General features: G+C 38.0%; 1 protein-coding gene and 1 long non-coding RNA gene across 3 annotated transcripts; both read left to right on the top strand.

Moving 5' to 3' along the window:
- Positions 1–5,828: 5,828 nt before the first annotated feature.
- On the top strand, positions 5,829–10,338 carry LOC129778646 (zinc finger protein 181-like). Of its 2 annotated transcripts, XM_055785688.1 has the most exons (4): positions 5,829–5,870; positions 5,933–5,992; positions 8,594–9,846; positions 10,061–10,338. In XM_055785688.1, the coding sequence occupies exons 3-4, from the start codon at positions 8,646–8,648 to the stop codon at positions 10,090–10,092; spliced, it is 1,233 nt and encodes a 410-aa protein (XP_055641663.1). In that variant the 5' UTR covers positions 5,829–5,870; positions 5,933–5,992; positions 8,594–8,645; the 3' UTR covers positions 10,093–10,338. The 2 variants fall into 2 exon arrangements, with proteins under 2 accessions (XP_055641663.1, XP_055641662.1); XM_055785687.1 differs by having other exon boundaries at positions 5,849–5,992.
- Positions 10,339–15,523: 5,185 nt separating this feature from the next.
- Positions 15,524–16,171, top strand: LOC129774961 (uncharacterized). The gene is made up of 2 exons (XR_008742822.1): positions 15,524–15,665; positions 15,861–16,171. It is a non-coding gene; the product is annotated as an uncharacterized LOC129774961 (long non-coding RNA).
- The last annotated feature ends 10,082 nt before the right edge of the window (positions 16,172–26,253 follow it).

The raw sequence follows: 26,253 nt of genomic DNA, 5'->3' as shown, positions 1-26,253 counted from the left end.
ATGTTAGACATTTTCAGATATCTTATATTGTCAGCCTCCTCCCTCCCAAAAAATTCCACGTGGTATGTGCGACCATAAGCACCGCCCATCTCCACCCACAAAACATCATATAACAACGGACCTACCTCTCCCCCCCCCCCTACACTCCACTGGATGGTGCCTACACACTCTGGTAGTGATGCTTTTCTTGCTGGTAATGATAAAGCATTTATTTCTGTCAAAAGTTACCTCAGAAGTACAATTCAATAAGTGCGCGCTTTTGCCCCCACTATGGATGCCCCACTACGCATTTGTCATTTTGTATTAAAATAGGTTTTTTGTCTAACTACAAACAAAACTCGAGAAATTATTGTACTATGTTTCGAAGCTAATATATATACATATATATTGTTACAATTTGGTAAGCAAACTGAATTTTATTTGCTTTTATTTCATACGCCGAACATGTAAACATGGTATGTTTGTTCGAAAACAATTAAGAACTATTGAAAAACCTATTTTGACATAACAGCCATTTATTCAATAATTGTGCAACAATGACGCCGCTCATAACAGATAGTAATTCGTTTGTAAAAGGTCAGAGTTAACCATATTTTCAGCTGTATAAGGTAAAAGATGTTGGTTTGTCCGATTTAGGGTGTTTTCACGCAGCTAGTAAATCCAAATCGATTTTTCTTCATTAGAATCACATATAATCAAGACGAGTTTGGTTTGTTGAAAGGCCCTAAGTCTCTAGTTTCTAATATAAAAACGTTCAAATTATTCAAATTTTTATGTTTTTTCACGATTTTCTTCAAAGAGAAATTATGATCATGGTTTGTCCGGAAAACGATCATGGTTTGGCCGGTTTTTGAAATCACCATTTTTGAATGAAAAAATCGAATTTTCATGTAGATGTTGCATTTCTTATTGCTTAAGTTTACTGTCATCATATTGATCCATTCATAATTTAGGCTTTCTTCAGAATATTGCCTTTTCTTGGACACTTTAAAGGTGAGCAGCACTCAACACAGATAAATTTTATTTTTGCTTCGCTCAAAGGACAACAAAACGGAACAAACAAACTGCAGCGCGCCAATCGGTTGCCATAGTAATTATGTGGACAAAGCAACATTAGTGAATTGGACAAACCATGATCAGAATTGAGGTCATCGAGATGCATTAATTACATGATTCGGAAATATAAATCTGATACAAATGGTGTGCAACCATGATGTTTACAATATTTGTAAGTGTTATAATCCAGAAAAGGTCTGAATACGTACCAAATAATCATCTGCTGGTTGATTGAAAGTTAACCCAAATGCGGGGCGCATTGACATCAGTAGAAGGTGTATTTTATAGACCTTTGAAACATGTGAATCTGTAAGAGTATCCTATGAAACTACTGTATATGACGAAAACGACAATTTTATTTATATGTTTTGAAACATTTGAATCCCTGATTTGACACAGGTGCGTTGAACTAGAGCATTGGAAAAAGTGGACAACCCAAGATCATTTTTCGACTGGACAAACCAACATCTTTTACCTTACATTGTTGTATGTGAAGCAGTCCTTAATTATTTTAGAATCGAATTCCGCAGCTGAAACAAGTTCTGAGGCCATATACACGAGAGACCCTAAAATTCATATATGGATGTCAAATTTGATAATTTACCACTAACTCATTTACATTCACTTCAAGTGTTCACTGAGCTCATATATTCCGGATTGGTTGTTCCGGTGGAAGTGGACTTCTTCGATCTGAACTAAACTCAAGCTTGAGATGTATCAAACTAACTGAATAGTGTGAATTTTAAGTTATCGTATTTGGATGTCTGGTCACATCCGACCTGCTATCTGCCCATATCCCAAACCAGGTAAATAGGGTGAACACTCATGTTGTTCATCTAATCGCTTCTCATGTTCATCTTATTCGTAGCAATGTTTTGTTTACGAATAAAACACATATGAAAATATAAGAAAGGCGCTCATCCTCCATATATTTATGCATATCATGTAAAGGGTGTTCGGATAAAAAAGCGGTCAAACTAAATTGCGTGTAAATCGATTATTTGTTTGAAAATCAATGTATCTTACTTATTGAAGTTCAATATGTATAAAAGGCGGAAAAAATACTCAGTTAAGATTCCGGTCGACCTAGTCCAAATTGGTGAGCCTTTCGTTTGACGCCTGCCATCAGATTTTGTACATTCACCTTATCCACTTTCTTCGCCGCTGAACGCCAATTTGCTTTGAACTGCTTCTCGCTGCTAACAGTTTTTTGGGTCTTCTTAAGGTTCTGCTTAACTATCGCCCAATATTTTTCGATTGGGCGAAGTTCTGGTGTGTTGGGAGGGTTCTTATCCTTGGACACAACCTGCATCTTGTTAGCGGCATACCACTCCATGGCCTTTTTTCCATAATGGCAGAATGCCAAATCCGACCAAAACAGCACAGACAAGTCATGTTTCTTCAGGAAAGGCAGCAAACGCTTTTGAAGACACTCTTTCACGTAAATTTCCTGGTTGACTGTCCCGGTTGCAACGAAAATGTCGCTTTTCAAGCCACAGGTACAGATAACTTGCCAAACGAGATATTTCTTGGCAAACTTTGATAGTTTAATATGCTTGAAAATGTCTGCCACCTTTCCCCTTCCGGTTGCTGTCTGAAGTCTGCCTTGACGTAGGTTTCGTCGTTCATTACCACGCAATCAAACTTTGTCAACAATGTCGTATACAGTTTCCGAGATCTTGTTTTTGCCGTAAGGTTTTGCTTATCGTTGCGATTTGGAGTCACTACCTTCTTATAAGTCGATGGTCCGGATCGTTTTTTAGCTTCAGATCTGATATCAAAATCCAAATAGAGGCATCATTCTACACACACACCTACAAAATGAGGGGTGATCAGGTTTTTTATATGAATGATTAGAAAAAATACGGCGAATTTAAGTTTACCACTTTTTGATCCGAACACCCTTTATATGTTTCAAAATTAGCTTGACATGTTAAATTGTTGTATAATTATTCTATAAGCCTTTAGGAGGAGAGATTCTCTCCTCCGGTGAATCTTTCGTGATTTCACTATACCATGCCAAGGCTTTGAAACTTCCTTCAACTGATTCTTCGTATAGAATTCAAGTGTTTTAAAACCTCAATGTTAATTCTTTTCAAAAGATACTTTTGAGAAAATGAATTGTTTTATATTAGGCATATTCGACCTATTTTCAAGGTTATTCAAATCTGATTTTTGAGTTGAACTGACCGATCGAAGAAATCTTAAGGTTGCATTTTACAAATCTGTGGTTCAATAGACGACTTTCATGCCAACTCGACTGACCGTTAGCAGCAAAGCAATTCCAAATGAGATCTTCCTAAAAATGCAGATTTTAAAAACATGTATTTTTGATTCGAATTAAAGTTTGTATTCTGTTTGAGTTGGAGGAAATATGAGTTTTCCACAGTAATTGGGGATTTTTTGAGTCAAGCGTAACTTTTCAATAGGGCATATCGATTTTAGTAAGAGAAATCTTTGATAATTCATATCCCGAAAACTATGAGTCGTGCTGAAATAATGTCTTAGAAAGTGTTATAGAGGAATTGATGTTTAGACGTGAAAAAAATATACACTGAGAAAAAAAAATTAATACTCTTTTTTATATTTACCAAAAAAAATTATTAGAAACATATAAAATACGTATTTCTTAATTTTTGATATTTTTTTTTTCATATAAAATAGAAGTTTCAAACTATAAAAATCTAAAAATCAGTCCAAGATGGTGAAACTATTTTTGATGAACTTTATGTCACATAGAATCTTTATGAATTTTCGAACCTTAGAATTTTTGTATGTTAACAATCATTTTTAGCCACAAATTATGAATCCTGTTATGGTTTAATACAAGAAGGCTCAATCAATCTCTAAATGCAGCCATTCTCGAGATTTTTAAAAAATATTTTAATTTTTTAATTCTATTGTCTTTTTTATAGTAAATAGGCCCTTTCAATATGTTTGTCGTGTTATACCGTGTTATGTTCATGCAATTTTATGAATTTGCTTATAATTTCCTACAACTTTTTGAAATACATCATTATGGTTAAAATATATGTTCAGGAGTTACGTTGAAAAACATTTGAAGACATGTGGGTTAATACAAAACATAGCGATATTAAAAAATTTTTTTATCTCAATACAAATTTCAACACGTGGAGCTATTGCCGACATGGCGAACATCTGGAAGCATGACTTATTGCGATGGAGAAGCTGCCAGAGAATGAAAACAAACCACGAGTCCCGTCGCCGGTTCTAGGATGTTTTGTTGGTACCCAAAAATCCCGTTTGGATTCCTGAGGTTTCAATCCCCTGTAGAAAATCCCTTTGGATCACACTGATGGAAGACTGTTGGACTGATGGAATGATCTTTATACTTCTTTTTGGGTCGTTCCATGTTCTTCAAAGACAGAAAATTCTGTTCATTCTCTTCTTAGTATATTTATAATTACACTGTTTTTTTTTCTCGTATAACACTTTTTTTCGCGATAAGGCTGAACAATTTGACAATACCGTCTTAAGTTGAGTCTTTTTATGGTAAAAAACGGGAAATGTACTTTTGAATGGATTAATATGAAATTCTATTATTTAAGGTGAAGGTGGAATCTAGCCATTGTAGTAGTATAGGTAAACCCTCGTGTAAAAATGGGGTAATAGTGTTTGTGAGAGAAGAGCAAAGCACACGTAAATAGATCAATTCACTTATCAGACTGTGTGGCGCTTCATTGACACACAGTCTTTGAATACATTTGAAAAAAAAAACAAATAACAATTCAATACTACAGTAAAATGTATGAACGATATGTTCCGATGAACAATTGCAAATATAAATATATATAGAAGGTGCATTTGCATATGATTCTGATTATACGCGAGCGTAACATGAGCAAATTTATAACACATGCGAATTGGGGCACTTTTGGTATTAACAAGTTCTTCCGCATAGTAACTCGATGTTGATAATTCCTTAATATTTTCCTTCGTTGATCGTATTGTTTTCACATATTCACGTTGGAAAGCCTTAACCCTTCTCTTCGTTGGCGGAGGCATTTAGATTGAATTTAATACTTTTCCGTTTACTGTTTTTGAAAGCATAGGCAGCCGTGGCAGTGTTCCGAGCTCTGCAATAAAATTTTCTTACCCAATGTTAAAGTTGCTAAAACTTACATTATAGACCCATTAAACGTAAAAATAATAATTGTATTGATATCAACACAATTTTATTCTATTGATTTTCATGACATGGGACGCTATGACTCCGGAATAACATTTTATTGAGTGGTTTTTATAGCTGTTTCGATGATGTTGTTTGGCATCAGTATCGAAAAAATAACGACCAATACAAACAAAACCATTGCAGAAGATTGAAAAACGAAAATTTAACTTTCAGAGCACTTGCTCGAGTTTTCCGACGTTCTTCACTGCACCGTATAGTGCAGATGAAAATTTAATATCTTGTGAGTAATCGATTAGAGTTTGGTTGATATTACTTGATGGGAAGTGTGCGAAAACGCGAGAGGTGAAGGAGAGAGATGAAAGAAATGAGCGCCATTGTGGCAGCCATTTGTGGCTAGCTTCCACCTTCACCTTAAAGAAAAGAATTTATCACAAACACATAGCTTTCGAAGCAAAGTGTGATGTGGATTTTTGAAAAAATAGCGTCCCCCTGTACTATGACTGCGACACTCCTTCATTGCTGAAGTAGCGCAACAAAAACAACATCCACAAATCACGAAGATACAGAGAGGAAGGAATGAAATGAGACAAATAGATAAATATAGCCTATTGCTTTCTATTGAACCAATGACAACAATGAAGTGAACAGTTACGAAATAATTGTTCGTTTGTTATGTTTTATATGTTTGAGCCTGTAAATTTTATTTAGTACGACCCATTTCAGGAATAGTCCGTGCAAGGAAGGGGCTTACCGAACGCTTTTGAGCGATCATTGCTGATACAGGTACTTGGCTAATTTCCCATATGACACGACCGATTCCAGGATTTGTATCTCGGTTTATCCAATACATAACAACAACATATAATTGAAAATCTCGAATCAGTAAAGCGGATCTATTTGCTTCGATAAAAGTAATGTCATGTTCCTGAAAGGTATGGAGAGAACGATATCTATAAATTAGAAAGGAAGTAATGGATCTATCTGGATCATATTGACCTGATCTGATTATTTTCATTCAAATGTTAGGCGTGACTGCATTACATGACTCTTTAATTTTTTGTTAATTGTTTCTACTTGTGATTTGTGTGTGTCATAATGAAAATTACCAAAATAAATTGGATTTTTATGTTTTTCTTCTGAATCACCTACACCTATGATGTACCCAAGTTTGAACAATGATTTCCCACTAGACTCCCGCTAGGAAGTCACGTGGTGATACATACTCGTGTGAAATACTACCTCACGAATGGCCAGGTCATAATAATTCTTTTTTCTGAATGAATTGTTCGAAGAAATCGAATGAACCTCACTTTACAGTCGTGGTGTTGCTATGTCTGTTTGTTTACAAAGCCCTCGCATTTGGACAGGAACACCATAATTCACTTAAGCTGGTACGAGCATACGGGCCTTATGGATCCAGAGGAGTTTGGAGTTTATTGTTCGTAATCGGAAAATTGAAAGGGGAATCTTATGCTCTTCTCCTTCTCAGAACCAGAATTGAACATCCATCCTCTTCCGAACAATCACACCCACTACATGGGAATGCTATTTCTGTTTTCTTCGGTGATAGTTCAAAAGGAAGAAAATCAAGAGAAGTTTCTGTTTGTTTTCCACACAACTACAACTCATTCGTTTTGTTATTAAATTTTAACTTGAATCGTGAGATCATCTTCGAACTCTGGGATAGTAAAACGATGGAAAACCATTGAACTGAAAAGCCGGAACTTTTATAGAGAAACTAGCTGACCCCGCAAACTTCATCCCGCCCAAAATTTGTTTTTTTGTTATCAATACCTTCAAACATTCACGTTTTCTTACTATGAGCAAGTTCATGGGTCCAATCGCAGAACTGTTCATTGATTGATCTTTTGATCGACTCCGTTGAATTTACCTTTTACTATAAAATTCCTAGTATTTCTAACAAAACTCATCATTATAATATCAGATTATTTTCAGACACAATTCTCGTTCAAGATTTTTCAACCACTTGCAAATAACATGTTTCTCCGTTACATGGAATAAATGATTTATACAGCAAATCGATCGAACAATTCCTTTCGAAATAGATCGAACAATTCCTTTCTCGAGTTCTGCTCTAATCAACACATCCGGCGATCTTTTTTTTGGTATAGATAGAAGAAGGTATATGAGTGCATTTCACCATATTAAAATCCATTTCCAGTTTCGAACAAAGATCAATTTCGCTAGCGCAAACATCAAATGGACTAACAGCACTTGTCACTATGTAATTGTAGAACATATGGGAATTTAATTTTCCGATTTTTCCCTTTTTCCTTCAGAGTTTTCCGAAAATTTTCAATTGTCATGTTTGGAGGGGTGTCATACCATCATAGAAACATTTCTCATACCCAAAAACCCTCACATCCCAAATTGTGCTTATTAGTTCTCGAGTTATGCAGAAGTTTGTGTTTCGTTTGTATGGCAGCCCCCCTTAGAGAGGAGGGAGGAGTGTATTCAACACAGAAACGTTTCGTGCCCCGTAAAACCTTCACATGCCAAATTTGGCTCCATTTGCTTGATCAGTTTCCGAGTTATGCAGAAATTTGTGTTTCATTTGTATGACAGCCCACCCTAAGAGAGCGGGATGGAGAGTCTAACCATCATAGAAACATTTTTTGCACCCTAAAACCTCCACATGCAAAATTTGGTTCCAATTGCTTGATTAATTCTCGAGTAATGCAGAAATATGGCAGCTCATGTATGGCAGCCCATGTATGGCAGCCCATCCATAGATCGGGGGGGTTGTCGGATAGTCTACCCACCATAGAAACATTTATTGCACCCTAAAACCTCCATATGCCTAATTCGGTTTCAATTGCTTGATTAATTCTCGAGTAATGCAGAAACTTGTTTTTCATTTGTATGGCAGCCCCCCCCTTAGAGAGGGGGGTGGAAAGTCTAACCACCATAGAAACATTTATTGCACTCTAAAAACTTCACATGCCAAATTTGGTTCCATTTGCTTCATTAATTCTCGAGTAATGCAGAAATTTGTGTTTCATATGTTGTCATTTTTGTCCTAGAAACATTTTAAGAGCTCAAGTCTGGTCCAGTTAGAAACAGCAACTTTTGAATTAGCTATCTCTCGGGATTGATATTACGTGAGAGATACGTTAAGTAGTCACAACGAAGGTATTTTATTGCACCTTCATGAAAAAATATTAGAAAATTAAGTGGATTGATGTATTTCGTATGTGGCGACCAGAAAAAAAAAGATAAGCACATTCACAAACTAAATCGGAAGGAGACGCAAATTGTTCATTAGTTTTTAGTCAGTCTTGAAGAAAGCGCCCATTTTTTTCCACTGATTTTTCGCAAACATTGAACTTATTATTCTATTTTTTTTCGCATATTTGTTTTCAGTTCACGAAACAAGTACAGAGTTCAACGAAAATAAACCGATTAATTTAGCGAGATGGATCGTGAGTTTGTGGATATCAATGAACCACTCAATATACATTTGATGAAGCCAACGGACAGTTGGAATCACTTAACGAACGAATACACCTATTATACCCACTATGATAATGGAGCGTTGTACGCGTCACCAGATATGGGTTCAGCTATGCATTTAAACGACTATAACGGAACAACTTATCTATCAATGGCAGATGATGGTTACTATCCGTATAATGCTACTACATATCCAGAATACACATCGTCTGGATATTGGACAAAAGAGGTCCAGTCACCAGACACAAGTATACCAACCAAGGAGTACCGAAGTATACATACACTTCAAAATACAACTGTAGGAAATCTACCGGTATATACACTACAATTTAGTGATGATATGCAACAAACAATGGATATAAACACAAACGACGAAAACATTTCGTCTCAACCGGTTATGCATACCGAACAAGGTACGGTAGTATCAGCCCAACAACTGCCATTTCGGAATGTATTGTTACATTCTGTTTTTCCGCTACCATCACCATCCACATCGGAATCGTCCAACTCGGAATCAAAGTACCACTATTTAGAGACATTGTCGCCAAACAATTCATCACAGCATGATTATGAGCAGCCTTTACCTTCATTGGCAAATTTCGCCAATATAAGTGAACATATAAGTGAACGCAACAATAATAACGTTCATTCTGAAGCAATTAATTCTACTGCTTCTAACTCCGATCCACCCACAGCTCCAACACCACCATTGGAACCGTCTTCGAGCTCGCGATCAAAGAGCAGTAGTAAATCCGGAAAATCTATTAGACCGAGTGTGGTTCTACATAGCGAATACCAGTGCAAAATATGCAGCGGTTACTACAAAACAAGGTATGGATTGACGCAACATAAAAAAAGTGTCCATTCGGACTACAAATATAGATGCCGAACGTGCGGTAAGCACTTCCCTACGGCAGAAATACTTGACGAGCATACTGTGAAACATAGTCGCACTGACAAGCCGTGGAAGTGCAAAAAATGTCCGAAATCGTACATAAACAAGAGTGATATGATCCGTCATTTGCAAACCCATGATCCTTCGACGAAACCCTACCAATGCAGCAGATGTGGAATGAGATTCGGTCGTGCTGATCACAGAGATCTACACCTGAATAGCCACGCACGCCAAGACAGGAAACGCAAACGAGAGCGTCAGTTTCAAGGTACTCTTCAAGACATCTGTTTTAATCGTTTCCCAATTATTCCACACTTGATATGCCGGGTTGTGCCGAGGATACCAAGGCTTGGTAAATTCGGTCACTTGCAGTATGGCGACATTCGTTGCTGTTTTTCTGCCAAGGATTGATAGTGGAATAATTTGAATTATTTTGAACACCCCGCAGTGTGTTTGATTGCTACCTTTCTCTCTTCTTTTAGGCGTAGACCACGATGTCTCAGCTGGAGCATAAATGCATCTGATAAGCTGCCAAATATTGACCGTCCAACCGTATCTTCTGTATCGTTCTACTGCTATTCCATTGTTAGTGCTATCATTATTGTATTAAATTAAAGTGCACTGCGAGCTCGTTTTCCGTTCGCGCTTTTCTATCTCCAGAACCATTGTTCTTCACGCGATGTTATTTGAATGATATCTGATGTTTTAAACTCGTTGTCCGTTGAATGTGGATAAACAAACTGACTTTATTCGACATTGACTTATGTTCTGTCATTATTGATAACAACTGGATTCTAGACTAAATATTTATTTATGGCTATAAAATATAGGACAAGTATCAGAAACGAGCAATGAAAACAGGCACCGAATAGAATATTTGCATTTAGTTTTTATATTAACGCATAATATATGAAATGTAATTTGTAAGCTAAGGTAGATTAGGATTGTGATAGTGTTCATGGTTAGAATGTATTACTCCATGTGATGTGCCTTAAAATCATTTCTAGTATTAGGTATTAGAGTTATAAAGACAATAAGAATACATAATGTCTTGAGAAAAATTTAGAAAACGTATCAATTAAGTGAAAGTACAGTGATACCGAAACTAATCATTGCACTCCTATTGTAGATCTTTTTTTTCCTTATTTTCCTACTAGTTTCACGTGCTCAATACTGTGATATTAATATTTATTTGCGATCTGCGCAAACACCACGTAAAATATTCACAAAGTAGTTGAAATTCGTTAAATGAATAGATCCCACGCCACCTTTAGAAAAGAAGCTCCGCATAGTCTTGTCATTATTCGTTCCTTTTCCTTTTGTTTTCTTCTATTAGATCTAGAAAATAGTGAAGTGCTGGGTTGAATAGTTTTAAAACATAGGTTATGTTTGAGGAAGTATCATTAGTCATAGTGTAAGGTGTGTGAATATTTTATGGACATTGAAGAAGATTGTTTTGCTGGATTCGAAGACTGTCTGAATGAGGACGTGTTTTTGAATCAAAGTAGAGATGTCCACCGGATGTCTGGAGTGAGACCGAACTATTAATAAATTCGAAAATACTCGTAGACGATTTTAAACTACATATTTACGTCCCCAATATGTTTAAACAAACCATAGGTGTAACCAGAAATATTCCACTATCTCTTACAGAAGAAGATATACTAGAACATATCCTTTCAGGTAGCCTAAATATAACAAATGTTGAGCGTATTAACAGAAGGACAAAGGAAAAACTGATTCCGACATATACCGTTAAAATTTATATTGAAGGTCAGGAAATTCCGGAAAGTGTTTCAATCTTTGGGATAAATGCCAGGTTTGAACACTATGTTTACCTGGTAAGAATGTGCACCAAATGCCTAAGATATGGTCATAAAGAAAAGGTATGCAAATCAAACCAAATTCGCTGTTCCAACTGTGGTTTAGAACATGATATGCAAGAATGTTCTTCATTATCACATTGCTTCCATTGTCAGGGTTCACACGCGTCAAACTTTAAGGATTGCCAAGAAAAGATAAGAGAAAATAAAATCAACTACACAATGGCAACACAGAAACTGACTTTTCCGGAAGCAGTCAGACAAATTCCAACAACTTCTCACGTTCAATATAGACTAAACTCTGTCGCCGATTTCCCGATACTTCAACACACTGCAAATCAGGAAACGAACAATTCATCTCCCAGGGAACATTCTTTTAACATGTCCGTGCAACAATCGGAATATGAAAACATCAAACGGTTAGTGAAAGAAGAATTGCAAAAACGATTCAATTTGGATGCTATTTTTTATAAAATACAAAAGATACATAATTCCATAACAAAACATACTGCGCAGCAAAAACACGTAAAGATTCTATTGATTCTGATATTCTCCTAATAAACATAAGCAAGCAGATCAAATCTATTATTGACTCGGAATTAAAAACAATGAGCAAAAAAATTCTCCAATAGCAAAATGGGAATGCAAAGAAACCTAATCTTCATGCAACATAATATAACAAGTATCAGAGCATCTGGTACGCGCAAATCAACTAAACATTTCCTTGTAACTAACAATATAGACATTGCCCTCCTTCAGGAAATTTGGATAAAACAAAATGAAGAATTTAAATTTCCAGGTTACAATTTTATTAAAACTGTGCGGCCATCCGGGTACGGTGGCGTCGGTATTTTAATAAATAATAACATAAGATTCGAAGAATTCCAGATACAACACATAGACCCTCTGGAAGTAATGGCAATGAAAACACTGAATACCACACCGGAACTCTTAGTTATTTCAATTTACATCCCTCCGTCACCAATAAATTATAATGACATCAAAGAACCTCTTTGAAAGCTCTTTGAGTTTATAGGAATATCAAATTTACCCACTATCATTGCAGGGGATTTTAACGCACACAGTCAAGTCTGGAACGCTCATCATCCTACGTGTCTCAGAGGAAAACTGGTGACAAATCTCTTAGATAATACGCACCTCATAATCTTAAACGACGATACACCGACGATACAAATAAATCTCCCAAATATCACTCCATCCATCATTGATCTAACGCTAGTAACACCATAATCGTGGATATCAACTATATTGACATTAACAAAATGGTGTCACCACATGATATAGTCCCACTATTCACGGAACAAATACAGAAATCCAAATACACTATCACGAACGAAAAACATACACCAAAATCTTGGTGGAATGAAGTTATCAACGAACAATTAAAATTGAAAAACCAATATCTAATCACATATTTCAGAAATCAAACGTACGAAAAATATTTGAATTTCATAAAGGCTAAAGCCAAGCTCAAACAATTAATACGAAATTCCCCTAGAAACGAGTGGCATGACTTGATTAATTCAATAACGCCAAGTATGAATAATAAACAATTATGGAATACAATAAAAAAAATCAGTGGTGGTCGCACTGGAAGAAATAATGTACATTTACTAAATGACAGCAGCTTAGCAACAGAGTTTATACAGAATAACTTCCCACAAATATCACACGACATACAATTCACTGAAAAACCAATTACTAACCGAATAGAAATCAATTACCAAGAAATAGATAGGCAAATACGTTCACGGAAAGATAGTTCTACTCCAGGAATAGATAGCATATCGTTTTTTTATGTTGAAACGTACAAATCCTAAAATAATAAACAAAATCATAGAGATTTTAAGTATGACAATAAATGAAAATATCATTCCAGATGATTGGAGGACCATAAAAATTATCCCATTACTAAAACAATCAGCGAATCCAAATCATTACAGCTCTTACAGACCCATCGGTATGCTATCCGTGGTACTCAAACTGAACTATTTCAAAATTAAGAACCGTCTTACCGATCATATAAAAGAAAACAACATATTATCATCATATTCATTCGGATTCAAAAAGAAGGTATCAGCCATTAACTGCGTAAACACTCTCCTGTCGCACATTCACCACACCAAAAGAGAGGGAAATATAATCATAGCTACCTTCCTAGACTTATCAAAGGCTTTTGATAATGTAAATGTACAGAAGTTGCTTTCGATCGAACAAGTAAATACTCCGTTCGTCGTAATTAATTGGATTATTAATTATCTCAAAAACGTGAAATTATACTCAAACTCAATGATGGTACAAATATCACCTCAACCACGAATAAAGGACTCCCGCGAGGATGTCCCCACTCGCCCGTTTTATTCAACCTCTATACGGTCAATATACATAGATTAACTACAAGAAACAGAATTATCTTTCAATTTGCAGACGATTTCACAGCAGTCGTTATGGCTAAAAATATTGAAGAAGCCACTATTACAATGAACCGCTTTTTCAATGATATTGCGAACATTCTCAATGAATTGGATATACAAATCAATGTGAGTAAAACAGCATCGGTGATATTCACTAACAAATATCACGCGGCTACAAACCTGCAATTGAATAATCACCCTATTAATGTTAAACCATACCATGAATTCCTGGGTTTTTACTTAGATCACAAACTCAAATTTAAAACCCACATAGACATCACAACTTCCAAAGCCAGAAGAAAAATAAATATATTGAAAATGTTAGTGAAGAGAAAAAATTGAGTTCATCCAACCACCATGCTACGTGTCTCGAAAACCGTAATGCAATCACTGATTGATTACGGATTAACAATAGTCGCATCCACGTCTACAAACAATTTCACGACTCTTGAAACGATACAACACCTGTATATCAGAATATGAATGAGATACATGAAATCAACTCCCAATCACGTTATTTTAGCAGAAACAGGTGAGCTTCCCTTGAAAGAGAGGTGAATGTTTAGCATTGAAAGAATGCACAAAGCTAATTTATGAAAATAACAGTCCAATTGTTAAATATCTCAATCTGTTTATGAACACTGACTTAACCAGCAAACATTGCACATTTCTAGAAAAACCCACAGAAATCCAAAAAATAATAGTTATAGAGCTTATAAATACGATATACACAAATAATTACCAAATTTTCACAGACGGATCAAATACACAAATGAAAACAGGATACGGAATCTACGACCCACAAGAAAAAACATCCTGTAGTGGAAGACTAAATTCACAAATCACAATCATGAATGCAGAATTAATAGCCATACCGAAAGTAATCAACCACATCATTGTTAAAAATATAGCAAAGGCAGTGATTTTCACAGACTCTAAAAGCGCCGCACTACTAATTGAAAACACAAAATCAACCGATAAGAATTTGTGACAAGTTTGTGAAATTTTTGAAAAAATAAACAATTCAAATTTGACAAAAATTACGCTCCAAATGATTCCAGGGCACATTGGAATAAATGGTAAGGAGCGTGCAGATCATGCAGCTAAACTGGGAACAACTATGACACGAATAGAAAACATAAAAATTCCAAAAGATGATATAATTCTTAGTTTCAAGTACGAAACAACAAGCTTATGGGAAACTAGATATAAAATGATATCGCTTGAAAAGGGGATCAACCACTATAAGATAATACCGAATATAAAATTAAAGCCATGGTTTAAAGAATGCAGATTGAGCACAGAGTAAATAATTATTATGTCAAGATTAAGATCAGGCTATACCGCTACGAAAGATAAATTACACAAGTGGGGTCTACTTCCTGACGACAGATGCGAATTCTGTAACGTTCCAGGAAATATTTCACACATCTTGCACGAATGCACAAATTATAATCATATCAGATTAAAATATCCCTTATTGCAGGGAAACCCTGACATCATAGCTATTGTAGCCAGAAACAACATAGAAGATCTAAAACAATTAACTGGATTTATAGGAGAAACCAAAATAAGCATTTAGGGAAATATAATCAGCACTTCACTGTAATTATACGATAAACAACTATGAACCTCGGTCGAAATCGGTAAAAGACATTGAAACGTCACAACACTTGGCTGTTATGGATCGACAGGTCTGCACCAGAAACGAGAAATAAGAAAAAAATACATCGTGGATCAAAAGCAGTATTTACCGATCTGCTCACTGTCCGATTGGAACCACGATTCACACGACCATAAAACGGTGTATCATTTATTTGCCCCCCGCAGTGAGTACTTTTTAGCAAACTCAGTTCTTGTCGAAACCATTCGTTTTTGAAGATGTTAAGAGTGGAGCAAAATTTGGTCGAATGAATGTGCAGTTTGGTTAATTTTTTTAAAATTATCCTTCTTTTCTTTCAGCAGTTCAGTCTATAGTATACATACAAATAAAAAAACATTAATTTTTCTTTCACTCTTCCAAGCCTGAACATCCCTTTCGTTTAATGGAATGGCAAGCCGACAATATCGTGATAGTGATGGCCAACATCCCGGAGCTCAGCTACATGGAGAGATATTGGCGCCATCGTCAAGCGGAACTTGAAGAAGACGCAAAAACGATGAAAGGCGAATGACAGTTCGAAGCAAACGGGCATTCTGTAGCTGCTAACCTGCTAACAACATCTGAAACGTCAACCGAACAATTTAAACTCGCCTGGTATTATTCAAAACACTATAATCGTAACCAATAAGTCCTAAATTCACACTTCTCCGGCAATGAAATTATAAAAATCAATTCAGTTTTATTATTTATGATATTATTTAAGAATGCTTCGGCCCTGAAGATGGTTGATGCATGATTCATTCTTGATCTCGAGTGAAAAATCACGAAATTTGTGTCCTTATTGCTTGTTGTAGTAGACTGACCTTCGATCCAATTCATCCGATCCAGTCCTGTGACACTGTTTTTCACACCACATTTTCATTCTTCCTCTATCATTCTCTCCTTTGACATCGCGAGGGATGATCCAGACCAAAATTATCGTATTAAGGTGAACTCTATAATCCCCCCCTTACCTTAATGATTCGATATGGAATATACTATTCAAATCGACGACACTCACGCCAAATTATTTTTGAGAATGTCATGCGCAATCTGCGGAGTTTTAAGCTGAACATAGTTCTTCTGTTGTTGGTTCATCCGTCGTGCCCACAGAAACCACTTGTGGCAAACCTGAGCTGCAATACGCAGTGTAAGAAAGAATTAAATGTATTGCACTACACCACAGTTATTTTTTAGCACATGTTATGGCATCCCGATTTATTACATTAAATGAGCTGAAAAATAACGGAAAATGTTCTACTCCCCAATACATGTATATCATTTGTATAATATATATGCCAATATGAGCGAGCGAAACAGGAGACACATTTAAATGAAAGCATATGAAAGCTTTTCGTATAGTTTGCCAAATGCACGGCCCAGACAGAGAAAGATATATTCTCGTTCATGTTCTTCTTTATCCTCTTAAAAAACTCAACTTCATGTTATGATGAGGTGTAATATTACCACGCTTCTTTATAACAGCACTAGCAACTATATGGATAGCGTGGTCGTGTGAAATATCTTTGCATTCCAGACGGCCTTGGTTCGATCCCCATTGACGTCGTATGGACTTTTTTTTGGCACAATCCCAAATGAAATGAGAAAAGAATACAGAAAGAGATGTCTGCTCGCATACATATAAACCAATTTTAAGCTTTTAAAATAACTCATTATTTGCCCATTTGACTCTCCAGCAAACGAAATGGCATCATTTCTGCCAAAAATGAAATGTTTTCTGCCAACGCTAGTTTGGGTGTATTACGAAATTCATTTCAGAATTCTTTCGATTTTAAAGTACAATGTACTCCATGTTTTACGTGTCTCAATAAACTCTTTCCAGCTTATTCGACCTCTTGATTAATAACACTTGGTCCAGACTTGATGTTCCAAAGTCTGATTCATTTTCTACTATCCCTATATTTACACCCCATTTCCATGTAGGGGTGGTGGGGGTAAAACGGACATGTTAAGAAGAACTTCAATTATATCTTCGGAAACTCATGTTTCCCAAAACTTTGATGCAGTTTCTTGCAATTCAATATACTGTTTTGCTACCTAATTTGCCAAATATTTTACAAAAAAGTGTTTTTCCAAAATAAAAACAGACCGAAAAGTACAACATTTTTTTCGATGCGGGTAATATGAACATATAGTGGGGGTGTTTGCATATTTAGCCATCGTGAACTTAAATGTAACAAATTAAAATCAAACATTAATTTCAAGACCGAAATGACACACAAAAGGACCACCCTGTACAAACTGTTATACAAATAACACAGATAAGCTGCACTCACAATACACTCAGAAAATTATAGCAATAGACCGAACACGAACGAAACTCAATAGACCATGTAAAAAGGGAGATAGAATTGCTATAGTGATCAGTATCCGACCGATCACCAAGGAATAAATACTGTAAAAATACAAAAATTATATTATTGTGACAAAATTGAAAAGTGGTTCTAATAAATTTGTATATATTGAATTTTAATTGGTTGGAGTTGGAAGTCTATGGAGGAAAAGGAAAGCGGACAACAGGATTCGTGAAAAATTGGGAAAGGACGGTATTCAATAGGAAGGAAGGAATTAAGTTTGGACAAATAAAAGCTTTCACAACGTAGGACCAAAGGTACGTTCCAGTGCTAAATGGTGCATCTTTGGAGCTATTGGAGGTAGTACTCAACCCACGAACCTGAATCCCCCTACAGGGGGTAATATGGACAGGTTTGAAATATATGAAGCGAAGAGGTTTAACGATCGCGAGAGGATTAATTTTATTCGACCAAGGTTTGAACTCATCTCAAATGTCCGTTAAATGATGATAACATTAATCCACCCAGAAGTGGTATCGTGCTTTTCAGCAGTATAAACATACAGACCCTCAACTATTTTGCTTTTGGTTCCTGTCAGGCTCTAAACATTCCACATTTGGCGATTTGATTTCCATTTATAGACGCAGGGCACTCCTTAGGAATAGATTAAACAGCCTTTTCACAGTCCATCTCACTCCCACTAGCAACTGTCCGTTTTATCCCACCAGTACAATTATTTCAAAAATTTAAATTTTCCACTCAAAAATGAATTTACTTTTTCGTACATACCTAATATCGCTTCTCTGTTAACTCACAAACCGAAATATATTAAACCACTCAAAATGCTTAATATCAAACCAGCTAAAATTACATCCACACGCGGAATCATGTATTATTTCCGGTTTTTGTTTCCCTTTTTCACTTTTCATCAGTATTCATTGTCATAGGGTGGCTTAAATATTATAGAATAACATGTAGAAGGTGTCCTCATTAACAGAAATCCGAAATTCAGAATTTAACTATACGAATTAACCGCCTGTCCATATTACCCGCGGTTCCTCTACTCATGATCTCATGAGTGATAAACCGGGATTATCTTATTATTCTACCAACTTATTTGCAGCTTCTCTCGAGAGCCGTATCGAGGCCGTTTGTGTCTCACCGTACGCCTTTCTCAGCCGGATTGTCATCGGTACACCACCAAGGTCACAATGTGACTGCAATGCAGTTTTCCGTTCCTCAACAGTCGTGATCTCGTCTAGATGCCGGCAGTCGATGGTTGACTCCTGGGAGAGAGCTCTCACTTTCGCCTCCTCGCCTAACGACTTCTCTATGAGTTGTTTGTAAGCAGAGCTCTTAACCGCTGGATCTTTTTTAAGCTCGAAGAGCATCTCGCTTTATGCGTGTGCCTAGTTTTCACGACGTTCTCGCCCAATGTCTTCAACTCCGGATCGTCTCTCACTTTACGAAGGATTGCTACGTACGACGCCCATGTTGATACTTCAACGATCAGGGCATCGCCCTTGTTTCGCTCCACTCGAGGTCCGGGTTTCTTCTTTTCCTGTTCCTCCTTCTGTTTTCTACGTTTTTCTGTCTGATTATCGACAGTACGCCATCCACTGCTTTCACCTTCTTTCGCGTTACTCAGATCGTTCTTGGCCTTTTTCAGCTCTTCTTCTTCTCCTGGAGTGTCTCTCCTTCTCTTGTCCGATCGCGGGTTCAGAGGACCCTTCGGCGTCTCCAGTATCTCGACGGTTTTCTCCTTGGCCTTGAGCAGAGCTTTTTCAGCACTCTCTGCTCTCATCTGCAGCTCCTTATGCTCGCGTTCAGCAACCATGACGGCGGATTTGATGCTCATTACAAGCTGTTTTATTTTTAAATAGACATTGTTTTTGTCCTTTACGAACTCGTAAAGTTCGTTGACCTTTTTTCTAACGTCCGTGATGCTAAACCTCCCCAGTTGCAGGCCTTCTTGGGATGCGCTTGAAGTCAGCGTAAACAACTGGCTTCGTATGGAGCCAAGATCTCCCTAGAGTGCTTGAGTAGCGAACACTTGTTGTGGTTTTGTGTTGCTTGTACTCGTTGTGGCTGTGAGTGACAGGTGAACTCAGCATTCGTCCGCTTCTCACGAACACATTCTCCTCTCCATCGTTTGTTGGGGTGATATTGCTACTATTCATGTAATCTAAGTCCCATCTCCGGGCCGCTATCTCCGCTCGTTGTACATAGTCGCTATCGGGATCCCATGGTTATCTATGCAAGCAGTGAGGCCGTGCACGGGTTGACACGGTCCTTCATGGGGACCGTGTTCAGAGCCGGATCAGTGCTAGTCAGAAATGTGACATCTGATGCCAGGTACGTAGTGCCTGAGCCTAGACGAGCATCGAACATACCCGAAGACTTGCCAAGTTATTACCGGGACGGGGGCAACAGTACTATTAGTCCAAACGCCGTTTCAGGAAGGTGTCACCCTTCCTTACTCAGGGAACAGGATAGTACGACTGTCAGCCTTTTGCGTCGAATGTAAATCATTTCCTGATCGTGTCTGTTTTCCGTGTCGAACCAGTATGTCGTAATCAGGATCTTACTGGCGTCGATCTTGATGTGCCGGGCTCTCCTTTCGTTGCTCCTGTATACGGTATTTCCCCCGTGCAATCTCCAATAGGCTTTACCGCGCCCTTACTCGCGTTGTCACCCGATTAGCCTTCTACGACAGGGACAGGGACCAAGGCCCGGTGCTATTCTAGGACAGCAGCTCCTCGGCTGTCTGTCTGTCTGTCTATCTGTTTGTCTGATTCTTATGGACTCGAAAACCACTGAACCGATCGACATGGAAACTGGTATGTAGGGGTTTTTGGGGCCGGGGAAGGTTTTCATGATAGTTTGAGACCCTTCTCCCTCTCTGAGGGGAGGCTGCCATACAAATGAAACACAATTTTTTACATTACTCGAGAATTAATCAAGCAAATGAAACCAAATTAGGCATATGGAGGTTTTAGGGTGCAATAAATGTTTCTATGGTGGAGTGTCTCCCCCGCCCTCTCTAAGGGAGACCTACCATACAAATGAAACACAAATTTCTGCATAACTCGAGAACTAATGAAGCAATTGGAACCAAATTTGACATGTGGAGGTTTTAGGGAGCAATAAATGTTTCTATGGTGGTTAGACATTCCTCCCCCTCTCTAAGGATGGGCTGTCATACAAATGGAACACAAGTTTCTGCATAACTCGAAAACTAATCAGGCACAATTTGGGATGTGAGGGTTTTAGGGTGTGAGAAAATTGTTTCTATGATGATATGATACCTCACCCTCCTCTGCAATGGAGAGGGGGTCCTATAGAAATATTACACATATTTCAACCAAAAATATTCCATTCAAACATGACAATTGAAAATTTTCGGAAAACTCTGAAGGAAAAATGGAAAATTCGGAAAATTAAATTCCCATATGTTCTACAATTACATAGTGACAAGCGTTGTTAGTCCATTTGATGTTTGCGCTAACGAAATATCTTTATCTTCTTCTATTTATACCAATAAAAAGCAAGAAAGTCTTGAATTGCATAGTTTTACAAATACCATACGAGGATCGTTTGAAAAGTCCATACAAAAATAAAAACTATTTACTTGTTTGGGGTAAACCTTGTTTGATTTTTTAATATAGTCTCCTTTTACGCTTATATACTTCGTTTAACGCTGCTCTAGTTTGTTGGTCCCTTCCAAGTCTGCAAAATGCCTATTAATTTTTACATCCTCGTTTGAATAATTTTTTTTTGCTTTCAAATAGTGGAATAGTCGGAGGGAGCCAAGAGGGGATGTGAAACGAGTTGGAGCTCTATTTCCATTAATTTTGCGTTGTCTTGACGTGTGTTCTCCCAGAAGATGCTACTAACTAAACATAACCTCGGTACGTGTCAGTAGTGCCATCTCTCTGCCTTTGCACGGACCATCCAAAGAATCGCATTGACCTCAAACAAATCGGCAATTCAATTCGAACCGCCACAGGTTCGAAAACGTACCTACATAACATCATCCCAGAGAATAGGTGTATGTTTAAACAGGAAAGCCGCATTTCGTCAATTGACAGTTGTACAAGGATTTTGAATTTCTATAGAGATGTCACTGCAAATTACACCAATAAAACGGAACAATGAACAAGAAGTGGGTACGTTGTGGGTAGAATTGTAGTCATTTCTTTGTGCTTTTTAATCGGTAGACATAAGCCAGTGAACACAAATAACAAAACCAAATCCCTTTCTTCTCCAGGTAAACCCACTGCGAGATACTTCGTCATTTCAGGAAGAGTTTACCTGCAACAAGTGCGAGGGGGATTTTTAATTTTTCTCGTCACAGCTAACGATAGGTTTATTGACGCAATAATGTACCTGTTGGGGAATATCCCTTCGAAATCCTTCGATGCGATTGAATAGTGGAACTCCCAACACTCGATTAGGATTGTTGTCAAATTAAAATTCACAACACGTACAATAATTTTAATGACAATGGACTTTAATTTAATTTGACAATGACACTGATTCCAAACGATATTTAATATCGAGGCGATCTGGCGTAGTGGTAACATCCATGCCTCTCACGCTGAAGGTCACGAGCTCAATTCTCACTCCCGACATTCTTCCAAAAATGGAAGTACAAGTGACGAACCAGCCAAATGAGTTGAAAATCACTATAATACAGATAAAAAAAAAAAAAATTATTCAATACATAAAATTTCTTGTAACGACATTTAGCGATTTTTAATGGCTCCTCTCCGATTCCTCTCCGGTTTTTTCCTTTTTCCGTTCTCCTCTTTTCCCAATGGATTCCATCGACGAAAAGGCTCACCGTCCTCTTTTTTCCTCCTTTCGATTTCTCCCAGATGGTTTTATGGTTGCTTGGTCTAAAGAGATGGAATCTGCTGCGTTGCAGGAGGATGTTAACTCTTGATCATCCTCACCCACCCAGAAATAATGTTGAGTTTCTGAAAAAAAAACCTTTCGAAACACTGAGACACGATTGGTTGATATTCACTCCTAGTTTGACTCATCCGTTGAGGTGGGTTCCTGAAGTGGCAGAATGCATACCTTCTCCACTGGGCGTTTGAGAATTCCATTTGCAGTTCTTACAGTTACTACTCGTACAATACCATCGTTGCCTGGATAAACTTCCGTGATTCTTCCCAACCTCCAACGCATAGGTGGTAAATTATCGTCTTAAATTACCACTAATTTGCCGATATCGATACATACTGCAGGGCGCCATCGTTTCATTCGGGCTTGCAGTTGACACAGGTACTCCTTGCGCCATCGAGACCAAAAATCCTGTAATCTACGCTGAATAAGTTGCCACTGCTTCAGTCGGTTTGTAGGAATATCCTGAAAATTTTGTTCTGGGATAGAGTGCCACGATTCTCCTACCAAAAAATGAGCTGGCGTTAAAGGTTCCAAATCATTCGGATCGTCGGAAATGGGAGTAAGTGGCCGGGAATTTAGACATGCCTCAATCTGTGCGAGCAAGGTATTCATGTCCTCGGGCGATACTGGATTCTCACCGATGATTCGTATTAAGTGGTGTTTCGCGGACCGCACCGCCGCTTCCCACAGTCCTCCGAAATGAGGTGCACCAGGAGGGATGAAATGCTACTGCATACCTTCATTGGCGCATACCTGAGATATCCTATCATGATGTCGTTTATCCTTCAACGTGCGCATCCTTAAGCTTATTTCGGGCACCAACAAAATTCGTCCCATTATCTGAATATAAGTTAGCACATTTCCCACGCCGAGCTACAAATCGTCTCAAAGCTTGTATAAATCGATCTGTCGATAAGTCCGTGACTAGTTCCATATGAACAGCTTTTGTACAAAGGCAAACAAACACAGCTACGTATGCCTTCTGAGCTGGGCGTCGTGGGCCGGAGCAAATAAAAATTTTACCAAAATAGTCAACACCCGATTGAGAGAATGGACGAGATATTCTAACTCGCGCGGCAGGTAATTCCCCCATGAACTGCTGCACCATAGTCGGTTTTGCTCGAGCACATCTCATGCACTTATGTACTATCTCCCTGGCTACACTCCTTCCTCCAAGGGGCCAGTATTGAAGTCTTACTGTGCTCAACATCAACTGCGGCCCAGCATGTAGGAGACGATCATGGTATTGTTGTAATATCAGCCGTGTGAATAAGTGGCGACCCGGTAATACTACTGGATGTTTAGTGTTCTCCGTTTCATTGGAATTCTTCAACCTACCGCCAACCTTAAGAAGTTTGTCGCTCGAAATGTAGGGATTAAACCACCGTAGTGGTGATCGACTTCCCACTGCTCCTCCGCTATCTAATGTCTTCCACTCATCTGGAAAGGTTTCTTGTTGAATTCGACGAATCCAAATATTTTCTGCCTGATTTAATTCCTTCGTGGTAATAAATCCAAAACCTCTATGCCCTTTCAGAAATTCCATTAAACGAAGCCATATAACTGTTTTGCGAATCAAGTCAGTATAGGATGAAAATTTTGATATAAACCATACGTTAAATTCGTTCGATTTGGAGACCGTATTTGCCACCGCTGTACGTCTGCTCTCAACATCATCACACTCAGTTAGCTTTCCTGGAGACATAGGCCATTTTTCCTGTTCCATTTCTAGCCATTCAGGCCCGTTCCACCAAAACCGGTTTTGTATGATGTCCTTTGGAAGTATTCCCCTTGAGATGAGATCAGCTGGGTTGTGGTTGCCTGGAACGTGTCTCCATGTACCTTCTTGTGTCAGGGTTTGGATCTTGGACACCCTATTTGCTACAAAGGTTGTCCAAGTATTTGGAGTAGTCTGAATCCAACGTAGCACGCATGTTGAATCTGTCCAAAAATAGGAATCAGCCTTCAATTTTAATGCCTTCTTGACCTTTTCAAATAACTGAGCAACTAAAAGCGCTTCGGCAAGCTCCAACCTCGGGATAGTCTGACATTTAAAGGGGGGCCACTCGAGATTTTGATGCCAACAATCGTACCCAGATATTTCCTAGTCTGTCCTGGCTACGCACATACAGACAACCGCCATACGCTTACTCGCATGCATCTGAGAAACAGTGAATTTCTACTAGAGTCGATTTTGGTCTAATGACGCAACGTTCAATTCGTATTTCATTGAGTAACGGCAAATGAGCTTGAAATGTCCGCCAATTCTCACCCACCGTCAAAGGTAATCGCTGATCCCAACAAATTTTTTGTCCTCGTTCGTCTTGCAATGTCCATAAAAGTTGCATAAACACCTTTGCTGTTGTTATTGTAGCGCCTATAAGTCCCAATGGATCGAATAACGTAGCAATTATAGAGAGCACTCGACGTTTCGATAAGGGTTCTTCATTGTTATCGGTAGGTATGTTGAAGTTGAATCTGAATGTATCAGATCTTGGCATCCAAACCAGTCCTAAAGTTTTTATCGATGGATCGGGATCGAGATTTATTTCTGCAGTATCTTGGATTGCTAGATTTTCGTTCGGTATACCTTTCAAAACTCTAGCATCGTTCGATGCCCACTTTCTTAGATTAAAACCACCTGCCGTCATCATCTTGTTCAATTGATTTTGTAAATTCAATGCTTCTTCTATTTCTTCGGTTCCCGTGATCACATCATCCATATAGGTATCTTCACATATACTCTTCGTTGCCAATGGAAATCGCTTCCCTTCATCTATAGACAATTGTTGAAGTGTTCTCGTTGCAAGAAATGGTGCGGGCTTTGTCCCATATGTCACCGTGTTCAATTCATATGCTGTAACCTCATCGGTAGGTGAAAATCGCCATAGAATAGATTGAAGTGGTCTATCAGTAGAGGTAACGTTAATCTGTCGAAACACCTTTTCGACATCAGCTACTAACATGATTTGTCTCGTTCGGCAACGGAAAATGATGGAGCGAAGGTCCTCTTGAATAACTGGTCCAACCAGTAACGCATCGTTTAAAGCTATTCCCGAAGATGTCTGACATGATGCATCGAAAACTACCCGAACCATTGTAGTGGTACTCTCCTTCTTAAATACTGGATGGTGGGGTATGTAACATCTATTAATTGGAATTGAAATTGTTTCGTCGATCTTTTGCATGTGTCCTAAATTCAAATATTCTTTCATGAAAGTCATATATTGTTCTCTCAGATACGTATCATTTGCCAATCTTCGTTCAGTCAATAACAGTCGTCGTAGTGCAATATTTCTCGAATTTCCTAGTTGCATCAACGTATCCTCCTTCTTGGGAAGAGACACGGTATATCGTCCATCCTCACCCCGCTGAATAGATTTCGTAAATAAAGATTCGCAATGCGCTTCTTCTGATGAATACTTGATAGGGGTATCGATTTCCTCACATGCCCAAAACCGGGTTAACAAATGATCGAGTTTTTCCATTGCTGAAGTGTTGCAGTTAACGTGCAATGAATTGCTGGTACGGGGTACGCCTCCAGAA

Source organism: Toxorhynchites rutilus, chromosome 3 (genome assembly GCF_029784135.1).
Source record: "Toxorhynchites rutilus septentrionalis strain SRP chromosome 3, ASM2978413v1, whole genome shotgun sequence".
Taxonomy (NCBI): Eukaryota; Metazoa; Arthropoda; class Insecta; order Diptera; family Culicidae; genus Toxorhynchites; species Toxorhynchites rutilus.
Note: the sequence above shows the minus strand (reverse complement) of the source record. Positions and strands in the feature narration are given on the sequence as shown.